Here is an 18,644-nt window from a genome sequence, read left to right on the forward strand (position 1 = left end):
TTGTGGGTTGAGCCTCTGCCTTCGGCTCAGGTGATGCTCTCAAGATCCTGGAATCAAGCCCCGCATCAGGCTCTCTGCTTGGCGGGGAGCCTGCTTCTCCCTCTCTCTCTGCCTGCCTCTCTGTCTACTTGTGATCTCTCTCTCTGTCAAAAAAATAAGTAAAATCTTTAGGAAAAAAAAAAAAAAGGATTCCTTTAGACAGAATGAAAGTACCAGATGGAAATATAGATCTACACAAAGGAATGAAGAACACTGGCTACAGTAACTATATGTATAAATGCAAAAGGACTTTTTCCTGTTTACTTAAATGTCTGTAAAGGATAACTGACTATTTACACAAAAACAATTAACAAGGCATTAGGGAGTTTAAAACATATGTAGAAATAAAATGTACGATTACAGCAGCACAAAAGACAGTTGGCTGAAATGGAAGTATACTGCTATGGTTCTTTTATAATATGAGATATGCTACAATATCACTTGAGGTTAAAGATAAGTTAAAGGTATATATTAAAGTCCCTAAAGCGATTGCTAAAATAAAAATGTGAAGAGTAATATCTAATAAGTCAACAAAGGAGATAAAATAGAGCTGTAAAAATATTTTATTAATTCAAACATAGGAGAAATGAAGAAAATGGGAACAAACAGATGGGAAATATAACAAGATTTAAATCTAACCATATAACTAATCACATAAAATTAAAGGGTTTAGGGGCACCTGGGTGGTTCAGTGGATTAAAGCCTCTGCCTTTGGCTGAGGTCATGATCCCAGGGTCCTGGGATCCCCACATCGGGCTCTCTGGTAGGTAGGGAGCCTCCTTCTCCATCTCTCTCTCTCTCTGCCTGCCTGTGATCTCTCTGTCAAATAAATGAATAAAATATTTAAAAAAAAAAAAAGGTTTAAAAACTTTAGTTAAAAGGTAGAGGCTTTCAGATAGGCCAAAAAGCATGACCTAACTATTGGTAGCCTACAAGAAACCCACTTTAAATATATTAGAGTTAACAGTAAAAGAATAGAAAAGGATATACCATGCTAAAACTAATATAAAGACAACTGGAATGGTTTATTAATAACAAACAGAGATGACCTCAGAACAGAGAATATTATGTTGGATAAATAATAATTTCACAAGGATAAAGACTTCAATTTATCAAGAAGATATAAATTTTATGTACCTAGTAGAAAAGTTTCAAAATACATCAAAAAACTTACAGAACTGCATGGAGAAAGAGACAAATCCACAAATGCAATCAGAGAATTAAATCTAGCTGATAGGATAAATATACAAAATGTTAGTAATGATATAGAACATATATAAGGATATAGAACATCTATAAGGATACAGAACATATATAATACTATAAATCAACCTGACCTAATTGATATTCATAGATAACTTTCAGAGCAATAGCATACACATTCCTTTCAAACATGTGTGGAATATTTGCCAAGATAGATTGAGTTTTGGACCATAAAATGGTCTCAAGTTCTTAGACCACAGTGGAATTAAGTTAGAAATCAATAACATACTTCTAAATAACCTACGGGTTAATTAAGAGATCAAAAAGAAATTATACAGTATTTTGTACTGAATGAAAGTGAAAACAGAAAATATCAAACTATGTGAGATGCTATTCAAGCAGTTATTAGAGGGTGATAATAATAAATATTACTTATAATATTTATTATTAATAAATAAATAAATATCTATATTATTAGATAAAAAATTTCTAAAATCATTGACTTCAGCTTCCACTTTAAGAAACTAGAAAAAGAGCAAATTAAACCCAAAGTAAACAGAAGATAGGACATGATTAAAGATCAGAATAGAAAATAAAGAAACAATAGAAAAAAATCTAGTGAAACCAATAATAAATAAAAACTATTTATTTAGTATTTATTTATTTTTTATGAAAACAAATAAAATTGGTAACCTTATTTATTAGAGACAAAATAGAGAAGACACAAGTTACCAGTATCAGGAATAAAAGAGGAAATGTAATGATAAATTTTACAGATAATAAGTGGGTAATAAATATTATGAAGAACTTTATGCCAATAAATTTGACAACTTTGAAGAAATGAACAAATCCTTTGAAAGACACAAAGCACTAAAGCTCTCATTCAAGAAGAATTCAGATAACCTGAATAGTCTTATATCAAAGTACTTGAATGTATAGTTAAGATCTTCCCTAAAAAGAAAAAACCTATTTTCATTGGTAAATGTTATTAAACTTTTGGGGGGAAAAAATAATACCAATTCTATATGAACTCTTCCAGAAAGCTGAAGTATAAGGCGTACTTTCCATCTCATTCTATGTGGATGACATGCCCTTGTACTAAAACCAGACAAGTATACAACAAGAAAAAAAATACAAATCAATATACCTAGAGGACATAGATAATGAAATTCTTAACCAAACTAGCAAATGAAATCAAACTGAATGCTTTCCCCCTAAGAAACAAGGCAATGATGTGCAACCTTACCACTTTTGTAGATCATCTTGTGGAGTTGATAGCCAGTGCAACCAGGCCAGGAAAAAAGAAATAAAAGGCATTGAGATTAAAAAGGAAGAAGTAAAACACATGACATGGTTGTCTATGGGGAAAGTTTGAGGGAAATGTGCAAAAAAGTTACTAGAACTAATAATAACTTAGAAAAGTTGCAGGATACAACACCCACATATGAAAGTCAATGTGCTTCTGTGTATTAGCAATGAGCTATCAGGAACTGAAATTTTAAAAATATCATTACAGCAGTACCAAAATTATGAAATATTTGGGATGAGTCTGACAAGCAAAGTTCAAGACTACAAACCACGCTAAGAAGAATTTTAGGGAGATTTAAGTAAAAGGAGAGATACATTGTGCCCATGTGTTGGAAGACTTAAAACTGATGAGGTATCAATTCACTTCAAATTGATCTATAGGTTCCACATAATCCCAGCGGAGAACAACAAGGTCCTGGCTAACATTCCGCTAACACTATAAGCCACACGGTAGAATGAGCTAGAGGAGAACTAGGGCCATTGTTACCACTGCACTAGATTCCTGACTTTGCAAAGTTGCCTGCAACTTAACTTGGCTCCAACTGTTCCTCCTGCCAGCTGGGATCCCACTCGTAAAGACTCTGCCTTGCAATCACAGCTTCTGCTAAAAGCAAAAGGCTTTGTCATCACTCTCTCCAGTAAAATGAATGCTTTGCACGGAGGTGGTTTCTCATGTGCCCACTTCTGGACTGAAGTCTCCCAGGGGAGTAACACACCACTGGCACCCAGTTACCTGCCTGTACTCTAGCTGCAAAGGAGGTTGAACAAGTGAGACATCCACATGTTTAATCTTGAAAAGGTGAAACTCACAAAGTGGAACATTTCCCGAAATTAGAAAGGTGTTGGAAAGTGTTGGGAAGCCAGAAACGTGACATATGTCCCGTATATAGGCCAAATACTAAAAATAATCAACATAAAATAATTGGACCTTTGCTTGTGTTTTAAAAGAAACTGCCTACATTAGAAGTATGGGAACCCTTGTGTTAGTCCTCCAGACAAGAAAAACCTGCATTTTAAAGCAGGGTGTACATCCATCTCCACTTCCAAAAATGTGTATACAGGTGACAGAAAGACAACATACAAGAAGAAAACAGAGCCTAAAGGATGTGGAGGGTTTTCACCAAAAATCTAAGAAGGAACAACCCATGTCCCTTTGCCCGATCTTCATTGCTTTCCAGGGAGTCCTACAGGCAATGGAGACAGGGGCTCATAAAGCAGTTAGCCCATGAGCGGACATGCAAATCTTGGGAGAATGTATCTATCAGGGAGACCTACCTTGAATCCTAAAGCTTAGGTAGAGGAACTATGGGAAATGAAGTTTGTAGCTTTCCATTCCTCTTCAGCTCCGGGTGCCGGGATGACAAACGAGTGAGTTGATGAATAGTAGCAACCACTAATGGCCAAGAAGGAGCTCATACGTAGACTCAACCCATTCTCAGAGAGAGGAGAGGTCTAGTGGAGCTGGGCTGTAGCAAGGAAGGGGTCATTTTGGGAACCGTAAATGTCTGTCACTCAGATGATCCTGTCGCTCATGTCCCTTTATGTCAGCGACTTGGAGAGAATTCTAGTAAGAATGAATGAGGCAATTCATGGCACCCTCTCCAAGTCCCCAAGCACACAAAGAAGCTCTGCTAGGAGCATCAGTAATGAGGTATATATACACAGGGTGGGGGGGGGGAGGACTTTTCCTTCACAGGAAACACAGCAGAATGAGGACTGACTATGAATGTCATTGGCACAAGAGAGGACTAGCTGTATTCACTGTGGCAGCATGGCAGATCTCCCACCCCTAGACGGTGGCTCCAGCGCCATCAACATTGGTTCAGAGGACACTTCCCTGGTCCCCTGGACCACCCAGGAATCAGAGAAGAGGGAAACCCCATGCTCCCCAAGGTAGCTGAGAGTAGCTTTCATGAAAGAACCTTTTAGAAGCTTAGAAATAATTGCAGCCTCTAGGGTCAGGACCTGCTGATTGGAGGTGGGGGGAAGCTGGGTTCAGTGCTGAGGAGCCCTGAACAAAAGGCCGCTGCATTTTTATGCACCTGTGGGGGAGGAAGGGGAAGGGGAGGACTGACCAGGAATGGAAAAGTACTGACTCAGAGTTGAGAAAAGTGCCTTAGTCAGGGTCCCCATAAGGAAGCTTCTACATGGAGGTGCTTGTGCTGGGAGTACTGGTCTGAGGATGGGCATGGCTGGCCTCGGGGGCCCTCAGTCTTAGCGGGCAGCTCCCCCAGGCAAACTGTAATGCCGTGGCTGGGCCCTGGGTCGGCTGTGGAGAGGGCAGCGTGGGGCCTGCTGTGCAGAGCCTTTGTAATCTCCTCTGGTTGGCCTGCAAAGATCCCACATAGGATTTTGGCCCAGAGCTGGACTCCTCAATGCCTCAGGACCATGCAAGGAATGCTCTTTAGGTGGAGAATCAAAGTCTTGTCATAGAGTGTGGGGGTGGGATTATATAAATGCTGTGTGTGTGTGTGTGTGTGTGTGTGTGTGTGTACCCTTATTAAGTCTCTACTCTTACGGTGGTCTGGACAAACAGAATATGTATTTTTAGACTACATCCACTTAAAGCTATATAAAAACAATTTTTTTAAGCCAAGAGGCTTTTTAAAAAAGCCAAGACACCCATAAAGAAATGTACTGTTCTCTCAAAGCCTACTTGCTTATTTGTTCCCCAAGACTACCAGTAATGCCTTCAATTATAACAGCGATGTTAACAATGACTCTGCTGCCTGAACTCCCCCCCACCCCCCGGGAACTTCTAAAATCCTACAACAACAAGAAGAAACCATGCGAGGGAAAAGCCCTGAGAGCCAAGCACTAACTTTTCTAGAAACATGTCCAAGGAGGTGGCCCGTGAGCCCGGGCAGCCTCAGAGGTCATGGCCAGCCAGGAAGTTCGGTTCTGTTATTTTCTGCATGCCATTTCTGGTGAGAACTTTTTCCTCAAGATCTTCCAATGATTTTGTGAGCCCCTAATTCCGGACATTGAGTCATTGCTTTCTCAAAATATCCAGAGTAATTTCTGTTTCTACACCTGTCTTGTAAGTCGACCTCTGGGATGCAAATTGAAATGCAAGCTGGAACGTGTTTCACCTTAAACCCACCTATCTTTGCAGCTATAAATATTTTGCTGGCATATATATTTTTTTCCTTCCTAGCACTGAGTAGCGTATATCCTTCCACGTGTTTTAACTAAGAATATATATAGTTTAAAACTTCAGGAGCTGTTGCTACTTTTAATCATTTTAATAGGAATGTTCCGGAAGGCATTTTGACTTGCATTTCTCACCGGCCATGGTCCTTTGCACACAAGTTTGAGGATTAGGTCAGGACAGCTTTTCATTATTAAAAGAAAAAAGTTTCTTTTTTTGAAGTAGCTGCAAGTGAAAACTTACACACCTAATGATTATTTTGGTGGATTGGATACTGTTTCAAATGATAACATCTTCCAAAGTCAGCTCCATGTACTGTAAAATCAATGAGTTTTGCTCTGCTGGAGAGAATGCGGAGAGCCAGAATTGTTGAGTGCAGATTTCGGGGGCTTTGCCAGATGAAGCCTCTCAGCTCTGTGGCCAGCCAGCAGTTCTTTCTGGGAACTATGCCTTAGGGATTTCTGCATCAGTGTCAAAGGGGTTTTTACTATAGGGTGCTATATCCAATTAATTCAGAAGACTAAAAATACAGCCTGAGACACTGGAATTTTTGATGGTAGAAGTCTCTGGCCAGGGTTCCCATTCTGGCACATTAAAATAACATTACTGCACTAGAAGAAAACCCCTGGGCAAAAAAGCAAGCAAGGCAGGGAGCTCCCTCTTCTTAGGTAGTAGAATGGTGTGAGGTTTTCAATTTTATGTAGCACTGCTCTTTCAACAGTATAGCTTTTCAAATGCCGTGGGTATTTTGGTCATGTAACCTGTCTACCTAAGATGGAAGCTGTAGGACTAACTTGGTAACCTCAACCTGGTAAGTTTATTGCAGGAAGAGATCAGTAATGCTTATTATAAAGCAAGAGGTATTTATCAACTGCATTTTCTGCAATTTTTTCGCTCTTCTCCTCTGAGTTTGAAAATGCAAGGCAGGGCGCCTGGGTGGCTTAGTTGCTTAAGTGTCTGCCTTTGGCTCAGGTCATGATCCCAGAGTCCTGGGATCCAGTCCCTGCTCAGTGGGGGAGTCTGCTTCTCTGCCCCTCCCCCCTGCTCAAGTGTGTTCTCTCAAATAAATAAATAAAATTTTTACAAAGAAAGAAAATGCGAGGCAGTTCACTGTTTTTATAACAAAATCAGACTAATTTTCTGGTTGCTATTTAATCAGACAGCAAAACATCAAGCAGCTTACAGCTGTGCCGTTGGTAGTTACCAATGGCTAAAGCTTACAGGAATGACCCAAGGCCCTAGATTTCCTGCAATAAGTGAGTGTAGCAATCTGTAATTCTCATGCGGTCCTTTATGTGGGGCAAATTATACATTCCCATCTCCTTGTTCAAGTTACTCCTTTAGGACACATATATCTTAGCCACACTTAATGCTGGCTGGCTTTTGGAGAGGAAAAGGCTGAAAAGGAGATTACTTTGAATAGTTTGCAGCATGAATACAACTTAAGTATCACCCTGCCATTTCTGAATCTTAGAGGTGGGTGGAGGAAAACCACAGGTGCATCTCTCTGCCAGAATATATAGGAACATATTTTTGGAAGATTGTATAATGTAGTGCCCATTATACCATTGGTTTCATGAGATAATTATGAAGCACTAGAGCAAATCAGCATACTAGACTGGTTGAATATGTTAACATTCTAATTTTGTATAGAGGGTGATTACTGTTATTATTATTTATAAAGTGCCCTAAGTGTACAGAATGCTCTATAAACACGTAGGCAGATAAGAGCTCTGCCCAGAGGTACCTAAGTTCTAACTGCTTGCATTAGACAATCTAAATGAAAAACAAAACAAAACAAAAAACCCCACAATAAATAAAACTACTCTGTGCCAAAGTAGGAGGAGACCAGGCCCAAAATGGGGTTAAAGAAATAAGTGCTCTAGAAGGACCGAAGCTTTGAAGCAAGTGTACTTTCAGACTTCAGACTGGAGCTCCTCCACACAATTCAAGGAGAATCAAAACACTGTAACCACATCCACTTAACAAGATTTCCTGACGCCCCTTAAGAAGTTCTAATTGGCTCTTATAAATTCAATCCTCCCCTACTTGCCCAGGTACAAATGTTTGGGCTCTGAGCCCATTTTTTTCATTTTTTAAAATGTCTAGTTATGCTAGATCCAGCATAACTCACAGGAAATCATATGAAAACCAGCCTGATCACATTCTTTCCTTTTTATTTTCTTTTTTCAACCAACTTTTATCAATTCCTTTTTAGGATCTTTTTAAATTTTCATCGTTACAATCATCTTATATCCCTTCATTGTGTTTACCCTTATTTTTGTATACATGTAAGTTTTTCTTTCTTTAAAATTTGGGAAGCAGTTTCTTCTAACAGACCAAAATACACTCAAAATAAAGTGTGTGACTCTGTTCTATTCACCAGTATGTATGTATGTATGTATATATATATATATATATTTTTTTTTTGTTTTGTTTTGTTTTGTTTTGTTTTGTTTTTTGTTTTTTCCCCTCCTTTCTTCTTCCCCCTTACCCCCTAGTTTAGGGTCTCTTCTGATTTGGTTAGTGTATATTTTTCTGGGGTCATTGCTGCCCTTTTAGTATTTTGTTCTCTCATTCATCTATTCTTATCTGGATAAAATGACAAGGTAGGAAAACACCTCAAAAAAAAAAAAGAGCAGGAGGCAGTACCAATGGCTAGGGACCTAATCAATACGGACATTAGTAAGATGTCAGATCTAGAGTTCAGAATGATGATTGAAGATGGTAGCTGGGCTCAAAAAAACCCATGGAAGATACTAGAGAATCCCTTTCTGGAGAGATAAAATCCCTTTCTGGGAAAAATAGAAGAACTAAAATCTAACCAAGTTGAAATTTAAAAAAGCTATTAATGAGATAAAATAAAAAATGGAGGCTCTTACTGCTAGGATAAATGAGACAAAAGAGAGAATTAGTGATATAGAAGACCAAATGATGGAGAAAAAAAGCTGAGAAAAAGAGAGATAAACAACTACTGGATCACGAGGGGAGAATTCGAGAGATAAGTGATACCATACAATGAAACAATATTAGAATAATTGGGATCCCAGAAGAAGAAGAAGAAAGAGAGAGAGGAGCAGAAGGTATATTGGAGCAAATTATAGCAGAGAATTTCCCTGATTTGGCGAAGGGAACAAGCATAAAAATCCAAGAGGTACAGAGGACCCCCCTCAAAATCAGTAAAAATAGGTCGACACCCCATTATCTAATAGTAAAACTTAAAGTTCTCAGTGACAAAGCGAAAATCCTGAAAGCAGCTCGGGACAAGAGGTATGTAACATACAATGGTAGAAATATTAGATTGGCAGGAGACCTATCCACAGAGATCTGGCAGGCCAGAAAGGACAGGCATGATATATTCAGAGGACTAAACAAGAAAAATATGCAGCCAAGAATACTATATCCAGCTAGGCTGTCATTGGAAAGTAGGAGAGATAAAAAGTTTCCAGGTTAAATAAAAACTAAAAGAATTTGCAAATGTCAAACCAGCCCTACAGGAAATATTGAAAGGGGTCCTCTAAGCAAAGAGAGAGCCTAAAAGTAACAGACCAGAAAGGAACAGAGACAATATACAGTAACAGTCACCTTACAGGCAATATAATGGCACTAAATTAATATATTTCAATAGTTATCCTGAATGTAAATGGGCTAAATGCCCCAATCAAAAGACACAGGGTATCAGAATGGATAAAAAAAAAAAAAAAAAGACCCATTGATATGCTGTCTGTAAGAAACTCATTTCAGACCCAAAGACACCTCCAGATTGAAAGTGAGGGGGTGGAAAACAATTTACCATGTTAATGGACATCAAAGGAAAGCTGGGGTGGCAATCCTTATATCAGATAAATTAGATTTTAAGCCAATGACTACAATAAGAGACGAGGAAGGACACTATATAATACTTAAAGGTTCTGTCCAACAAGATCTAACAATTTTAAATATCTATGCCCCTAACAAGGAGCAGCCAATTATATAAACCAATTAATAGCAAAATGAAAGAAACACATCAACAATAGCACAATAATAGTAGGAGACTTTAACATCCCCCTCACTGAAATGGACAGATCATCTAAACAAAGATCAACAAGGAAATAAAGGCTTTAAATGACACACTTGACCAGAAGGACATCACAGATATATTCAGATGAATATATCTTCAGATATATTCAGATATTTTCATCCCAAAGCAACAGAATACACATTCTTTTCTAGTGCAAGTGGAACATTCTCCAGAATAGATCACATCCTGGGTCACAAATCAGGTTTCAACCGGTACCAAAGATTGGGATCATTTGCTGCATATTTTCAGATATGAATATATCTGCTTTGAAACTAGAACTCAACCACAAAAGGAAAGTCGGAAAGAACTCAAATATACGGATACTAAAGAGCATCCTACTAAAGAATGAATGCCTCAACCAGGAAATTAAAGAAGAATTAAAACATTCATGGAAACAAATGAAAATGAAAGCACAACTGTTCAAAATCTTTGGGACACAGCAAAGGTGGTCCTGAGAGGAAAGTATATAGCAACACAAGTCTTTCTCAAGAAATAAGAAAGGTCTCAAGTATACAACCTAACCCTACACCTAAAGGAGCTGGAGAAAGAACAGCAAAGAAAGACTAAACCCAGAAGGAGAAGAGAAATAATAAAGATGAGATCAGAAATCAATGAAACAGAAACCAAAAGAACAATAGAACAGGTCAACGGAACTAGGAATTGGTTCTTTGAAAGAATTAATAAGATTGATAAAGCCCTGGCCTGAGTTATCAAAAAGAAAAGAGCAAGGACCCAAATTAATAAAATCATGAATGAAAGAGGAGAGATCACAACCAACACCAAAGAAATACAAACAATTTAAGAACCTGTTATAAGGGGCACCTGAATGGTTCAGTGGGTTAAAGCCTCTGCCTTCATCTCAGGTCATGATCCCAGAGTCCTGGGATCAAGACCCCGTCAGGCTCTCTGCTCGGTGGGGAGCCTGCTTCCTTCTCTCTCTGCCTGCCTCTCTGCATACTTGTCATCTCTGTCTGTCAAATAAATAAATAAAATCTTAAAAAAAAAAAAAAAGAACCCATTATAAGCAACTATACGTCAGCAAATTTCACAATCTGGAAGAAATGGATGCATCCCTAGAGACATATAACCTACCAAAATTGAACCAGGAAGAAAAAGAACACCTGAACAGACCCATAACCAGTGAGGAGATTCAAGCAGTCATCAAGAATCTCCCAACATGGGGCGCCTGGGTGGCTCAGTGGGTTAAGGCCTCTGCCTTCGGCTCAGGTCATGATCCCAGGGTCCTGGGATCGAGCCCCGCATCGGGCTCTCTGCTTAGCGGGGAGTCTGCTTCCTCCTCTCCCTCTCTGCCTGCCTCTCTGCCTACGTGTGATCTCTGTCTGTCAAATAAATAAAAAAATATTTAAAAAAAAAAAAAAAAAAAAAAAAAAGAATCTCCCAACAAACAAGAGCCCAGTGCCAGATGGCTTCCCAGGGGAATTCTACCAAACATTTAAAGGGAATTAATACCTATTCTCCTGAAACTGTTCCAAAAAATACAAATGGAAAGAAAACTTCCAAACTCATTTTACAAGGCCAGTATTACTTTGATCCCAAAACCAGACAAAGACCCCATCAAAAAGAAGAATTACAGACCAATATCCTTGGTGAACATGGATATAAAAACTCTCACCAAAATATTAGCCAATAGGATCCAACAGTACATTAAAAGGAGTATTCACCATGACCAAACGGGATTTATTCCTGGGCTGCAAGGTTGGTTCAACATCCAGAAATCAATCAATGTGATACAATACATTAATAAAAGAAAGAACAAGAACCATATGATACTCTCAATAGATGCTGAAAAAAAATCTGACAAAGTACAGCATCCTTTCTTATTCAAAAATCTTTACAGTGTTGGGATAGAGGGTACATACCTCATTATCATAAAAGCCATCTGTGAAAAACTCACAGTGAATATCATCCTCAACGGGGAAAAATTGAAAGCTTTTCCTCTAAGGTCAGGTACACAGCAGGGCTGTCCACTACCACCACTGCTATTCAACATAGCACTAGAAGTCCTAGGCTCAGCAATCAGACAACAAAAAGAAATAAAAGGCATATGAATCAGCAAAGAAGTCAAACTCTCACTCTGCAGATGATATATTTTATGTGGAAAACCCAAAAGACTTCACTTCAAAATTGCTAGAACTGATACAGGAATTCAGTAAAGTGTCAGGATATAAAATCAAGGCACATAAATCAGTTGCATTTGTATACACCAACAGCAAGACAGAATAAAGAGAAATTAAGAAGTTGATCCCATTTATAATTGCACCCCAAACCATAAGATATCTAGGAATAAACCTAACCAAAGAGGCAAAGAATCTGTACTCAGGAAACTATAAAGTCCTCATGAAAGAAATTGAGGAAATTGACACAAGGAAGTGGAAAAATGTTCCATGCTTCATGGATTGGAAGAACAAATATTGTGAAAATGTCCATGCTACCTAAAGCAATCTACACATTTAATGCAATTCCTATCAAAATAACTATCAATTTTTTTCAAGGAAATGGAACAAATGATCCTAAAATTTATATGGAACCAGAAAAGACCCCAAATAGCCAGAGGAATGTTGAAAAAGAAAACCAAAGTTGGTGGCATCACAATTCCAGACTTCAAGCTCTATTACAAAGCTGTCATCATTAAGACAGCATGGTACTGGCACAAAAACAGACACATAGATCAATGGAACAGAATAGAGAGCCCAGAAATGGACCCTCAACTCTATAGTCAACTAATCTTTGACAAAGCAGGAAAGAACGTCCAAGGGAAAAAAGACAGTCTCTTCAACAAATGATGTTGAGAAAACTGGACAGCCACACGCAGATGAATGAAACTGGGCGATTTCCTTACACCATACAAAAAAATAGACTCAAAATGGATGAAAGACCTCAAAATGAGATAGGAATCCATCAAAATCCTTGAGGGGAACAGAGGCAGCAACCTCTTTGATCTCAGCCGCAGCAACTTCTTCCTAGAAACTTGGCCAAAGGCAAGGGAAGTAAGGGCAAAAATGAACTACTGGAACTTTATCAAGATCAAAAGCTTTTGCACAGCAAAGGAAATAGTCAACAAAACCAAAAGATAACCAACAGAATGGGAGAAGATATTTGCAAATGACATATCAGATAAAGGGCTAGTATCCAAAATGTATAAAGAACTTATCAAACTCAATACCCAAAGAACAAATAATCCAATCAAGAAATAGGCAGAAGACATGAACAGACATTTCTACAAAGATGACATCCAGATGGCCAACAGAAACAGGAAGAAGTGCTCAATATCACTTGGCATCAGGGAACTACAAATCAAAACCACAATGAGATACCACCTCTCACCAGTCAGAATAGCTAAAATTAACAAGTCAGGAAACAACATGTTGTTGGCTAGGATGTGGAGAAAGGGGAACCCTCCTACATTGTTGGTGGGAATGCAAGCTGGTGTAGCCACTCTGGAAAACAGTGTGGAGTTTCCTCAGAAAGTTGAAAATAGAGCCACCCTATGACCCAGCAATTGCACTAGTGGGTATTTACCCTAAAGACACAAATGTAGTGATCCGAAGGGGCACATATACCCCAATGTTTATAGCAGCAAAGTCCACAAGAGCCAAACTATGGAAAGAGCCTAGATGTCTATCAACAGATGAATGGATAAAGAAGATGTGGTGTACATATACAATGGAATACTGTGCCATTTGCAATGATGTGAACTAGAGGGTATTATGCTGAGCAAAATAAGTCAATTAGAGAAAGACAATTATCATATGGTCTCCCTGATATGAGGAATTTGAGAGGCAGGGCAGGGGACCGTGGGGGGCAGGAAAGGAAAAAAATGAAGCAAGATGGGACCAGGGAGGGAGACAAACCATAAGAAACTCCTAATCTCAGGAAACAGACTGAGGGTTGCTGGGGCAGGGTGGGCGTTGGAGGGTGGTGCAGAACAGGGTGGCCAGGGATGGACATTGGGGAGGGTATGGGCTATGATGAGTGTGGTGAATTGTGTAAGACTGATAATTCACAGACCTGCACCCCTGAAGCAAATAATACATTATGTGTTAATAAATAAATAAATAAATAAATAAGATTAAAAAGAAAGAAAGAAAGAAAGAAAAGCTACGGTAAAGTAGCATTTAACTGTAAGGACCTATTTAGAAACTGTCCCTGCTCCCCTTCCCCCAGGGGATTTACTTGGAGACAAGTTCCAGAAACCAGCTCCAGGTAACAAAGCCCAGATACAAAGGTGGGTCAGGCCAGGTGGAGACATCTGATCAATGGGGGATGCATACTGTCTCCCTCGTTACCAAGGAGTATGGGCCCCAACTTTGGGAACCCTTTTTGGCGCCAATCCTAATCAAGGTGTAATAGGCTGTGTCAAATGTCTACTAGGGTAAATTGTAACTCAATTGGTCACCTAGCATCACTATGAAGTTTCCTGTGTGAGTTACAATCTCATTGGTCATCTGTGTGTGGCCAGGCCCAACCGCATGGCCTTTGCCCTTAAAAGCTAGACTCTGAAACAGAGAAGGGTCGCCCTCTCTTGTAAGAGGTGCGGCCCCGAACGTTCGGTTAGATTCTTGATGCTTGGCGCGAAATAAAGCTTCGCTTGACCTTCGCTTTGTATCAGTCTCGCTCCTTTAATCACGAACTCATTATTGGGGCATAACAATAACATATAAACACATGTATAAGTTAAATGTTGTAATATTTTAAAATATAGTAACACCACCCTAATCCAATTTTTCATCACAAAATTATTGTTAATCTGTAATGGTACTTTAAGAGTACTCTTTATAAAGATGTTTATTTACTTATTTATTTGAGAGAGAGAGAGAATGAGAGAGAGCAAGCATGAGATGATGAAGGTTAGAGGGAGAAGCAGACCTCCTGCTGAGCCCCACACAGTACTCAATCCCGGGACTCCAGGATCATGACCTGGGCTGAAGGCAGTCGCTCAACCAAAAAAACAAACAGACAAACAAAAAAGAGCACTATTTATAAATATATAATGCCAACTCCTTGTTTTGGTTATGACATTTGTCAAATTTGAAATTTGAAATCATTTATAACTTTAACTTCTTAAAATAAATCAGCCACTTAGATTTTGTCTTTGAGGTTAACTCTATCAGAATTAGAAGGTACTATAAAAACTATACAGTTCAAATACAAAGCTATCAATATATCATGAGGCATAAAATATTAAGAGCAAATCCAAGTCCTGAGGGAAGTTACAGGAAAATTCCAGTGTTTTATAGCGATTTTACTATGTTCTAAAAACAAATGTTTACAATTTTTGATGTTTTCTTTAGTGTGAGCTATTTTGGGTTCTTTTTATTCTTTTTAAAAAAATGTAGTATCTACATAATTGGACAGATTTGTTAAAATTATTTTGACCATAATCTCTCTTTATAAATGCATAGAATAAATATATACAAGATATATGTGGTTTTTATTTTAAAGACTATTTATTTGAGAGAGAGAGAGAAGGAGCACAGGAGTGGGGGGGGCGGTTAGGTGTTGAGGGAGAGGGACAAACAGACACTGCTGAGTCAAGTCCAATGTGGGGGACTCAATCCCAGGACCCTGGGATCATGACCTGAGTTGAAGGCAGACAGTTAAACCTACTAAAGCATCCAGGTTATCTCACAAGATAAACGTGTTAATTGTTTTTTTAGGTAAGCCCTATGTGAAATAAATTTTTTTCATTTTTCCTTTTTTTTAGGTTTTTATTTCTATCGCAGTTAGTTAAAATACAGTGTTCTATTAGTTTCAGGTGTACAATATAGTAACTCAACACCTCATACAACACCCTGTGCTCATCAGGACACGTGCCCTCCTTAATCCCCATCACCTGCTTCACCGCCCCCCGCCCCCCGCCCCCCCCCCCCCCCCCCCCCCCCCCGCCGACCACCCCTCTGTTAACTATCAGCTTCTCTATAATGAAGAGTCTGTTTCTTGGTTTGTCTCTTTATCTTACTCCCCCCACCCTTTGCTAGTTTATTTTTAAATCCCACATATGAGTGAAATCATATGCTATTTGTCTTTCTCTGACTTATTTTGCTCAACATTATAATCTCTAGTGCCATCCATGTCATTGCAGGTGGCAAGTTTTCATTCTTTTTTTATGGTTGAGTAACATTCCACTGTGTGTGTGTATGTACTACATCTTCTTTTTTTTTTTTTTTTAAAGATTTTATTTATTTATTTGACAGAAATCGTAAGCAGGCAGAGAGGCAGGCAGAGAGAGAGGCAGAGAGAGAGAGGAGGAAGCAGGCTCCCTGCTGAGCAGAGAGCCTGATGCGGGGCTCGATCCCAGGACCCTGGGATCACGACCCGAGCCGAAGGCAGCGGCTTAACCACTGAACCACCCAGGCGCCCCTGTACTACATCTTCTTTATCCATTCATCAATCAGTGGATATTTGGGCTACTTTCCTATCTTGTAAACAATGCTGCAGTAAACATAGGGATGCACGTATCCCTTTGAATTAGCTCTTTTTATTCTTTGGGTGAATACCCAGTAGAGGCAACTGGTGGGTCATTAGGTAATTCTATTTTGAACTTTTTAACCTCAACCTCCATACTGTTTTCCTATATGAAATAATTTTAATCTTCATTCTTGTCCCTTTTTTTCCCCTCTTTCTTCCTTCCTTCTCCCCCCCCCCCTTTTTTTTTTTTTTTGGTTGTTGTTGCAGAAAATAAGAAGTTGAATCACAGAACTTGTTTTGCTCAAGAGATGGCTTCCGGTAAAACAGAATTATGAGTCTCCACAGTTTTGCCAACATTTATTTGCTAAAGGGTTTGGTTTAGAGGCTTTAATGGCTACAGAGTGTGCAGTAAAAAGCTACTGTTATATTTTTAAAGTGCCTCCTTTGAAAAACCCCCACCCTGACTCCTAGCAGAGCTGTTCCTTATTTGTAAACCGATATTCTGACTCTGTGGTAGCTATGGACTGGTGTGTACACGTACGTAATTTTCCACCTGGTCCCTGGACTGTGTCTGTTGATTGAACTGCCCGGCCACAGGTGTTCTGTGTTAGAGAGCATGGTCGCAGAAGCACTGGCCGGCAGCCTATTGGGCCATATTGGCAGTGTCTGGGACCCACGTGAGCTGTCTCACACTGATTAGGGCAAAGTCCAGGGCAGCTGAACTAACACCTCTTAACGAGTCAGAAATGCATAGACCCAACTGAAACGATTTGCTGCTTTCTGACCAGTGGGAAAATACTTGTAATGCACTTTGGATAGTGCTTCTGTGCTCCAAACATCAAACTTAAAATACATAAATAAATGTCAATTCACAAGCATGAAAGGATTCTCAAGGGATAAGATCATAGGATAAGGGATATTTCTCTGGACAATTTAAACTCCAAGTCAGCCACTTATCCTCTTGAGAAATGATTTTTTTCCTCCCCTTTTCATTTCATATATAAATATATATAAGATATATATATATATATATATATGACACACATATATATATATACTGTATACATTTTGTTTCACATAGATGGCATGAGACAGTTTGGAACACACAGATTTTAACTTGTAGTTATTTTAGACTACTTAAAAAGCAGTTAATTCAGTCAACATGTATTTACTAAGTGCCTATCATTTTCCAGGCACTGTCCTGGGTCCTGTGGAAAGAAAGGCAAAATTCCTGCTCTGAAGGCGATTTTAAATCTAGAAGGGAGACAGACCTGCAAACAACCAATCACATTAGAATGTGAAAAAAAGTTCTCCTGGAGCTGTGAACAGAATATAATAGGAAATCAAGGAAGGAGTACTTAGGCCTGCCACATTAAATAGCCATTACTTACCTTGCGTATGCCAGCCAGCTGTCATACCTGCAAAGATAGCATTACTAATTAGCTGTTGACAGGGAACATTAGGAAGCAAAATTGTGCCCCAACTTAGAAGGTTCATACCTAGCAGGTTAGCTGCCACTTCAAAATCTTGTTTTCAAACCATTTCTTTGTCAATGCCTTGCTCATTCCCACAGTGTTAATCTGAATTAACATTTTCAGGAACTGTCATTCCTACTGAGGAATCGCTGTTTCTGAAACATGCATAATTAGGATCTAGTTATGTAATTGCTTTGTGATGACAGAGTGTTTTCCAACTTATATATTAAAAATAAAGGACCATTTCAAGAGGACCTGGAAACTGATACCCTATGTCCTTCTCTGAAAACTTCCTGTTTTTTTAATTAGGAACATGCTGCTTCTTTAGTTATTTTAATTATTCTATTTGTTGAATCTGACTCACAGTTAAAAGTATCCATATATTGTCTGATTAGCTAGAATTCTAATTTTCAAATGTGGGAATTCCCAAGACTTTTAAATCTAAGGCAGTGGCCCAAGATCCCAAACGTTCTTCTATTCTGTTAAGCTTCCATTTGAGATTCAAGAATGCAATGAAACTTTCTACTACTTCAAGTAGGGCTGAGCCGACTTTTAGTAACCTTAAGAATCTGAAGTTAAAAAGTATTTGTGGACAGGGGATCTTTTTTTTTTTCATGCTGTTTACTTTTCACTTCCCACACCTCACCTTTTCCGTTTTAACCAAGTATTTTAATGAATACGAGGCATATCAGAAATCGGCGTTCAAGAAGGAAGACGCTGGCGTTAAAAATCAGTGCCACTCAATGCGGGCAAAATTGCTAGGGTCTGCTGCTGTCACTGCAGTGCGCACCTGACGTTTCGCTGCTGACAGCGGATCCGGCCTCGCAGGGAGCGCACTGCACATTTGGCTCCAGCCGGGAGGCGGCAGGCGGCGGGCACTCCTAGCAGGGTACAGCCGAGCGGTGCAGAGCGGTGCAGAGTCCTGCAGGCGCACGGAGCCAGGCACCCCGCCCCAAAGATGACTGGGTCGCCGCTAAGG

General features: G+C 39.2%; 1 protein-coding gene across 1 annotated transcript in view; it reads right to left on the reverse strand.

Annotated features, from left to right (window-relative positions):
- The window catches only part of LOC116593626, a 90,769-nt gene that overhangs the window by 50,707 nt on the left and 21,418 nt on the right, over window positions 1–18,644 (reverse strand). Inside the window, exon 6 of the mRNA XM_032347894.1 lies at window positions 17,582–17,608. Coding sequence (XP_032203785.1) covers window positions 17,582–17,608 — 27 coding nt within the window. The remainder of the gene's footprint in view (window positions 1–17,581; window positions 17,609–18,644) is intronic.

The sequence above is a fragment of the Mustela erminea genome, chromosome 6 (assembly GCF_009829155.1).
Source record: "Mustela erminea isolate mMusErm1 chromosome 6, mMusErm1.Pri, whole genome shotgun sequence".
Lineage (NCBI taxonomy): Eukaryota > Metazoa > Chordata > Mammalia > Carnivora > Mustelidae > Mustela > Mustela erminea.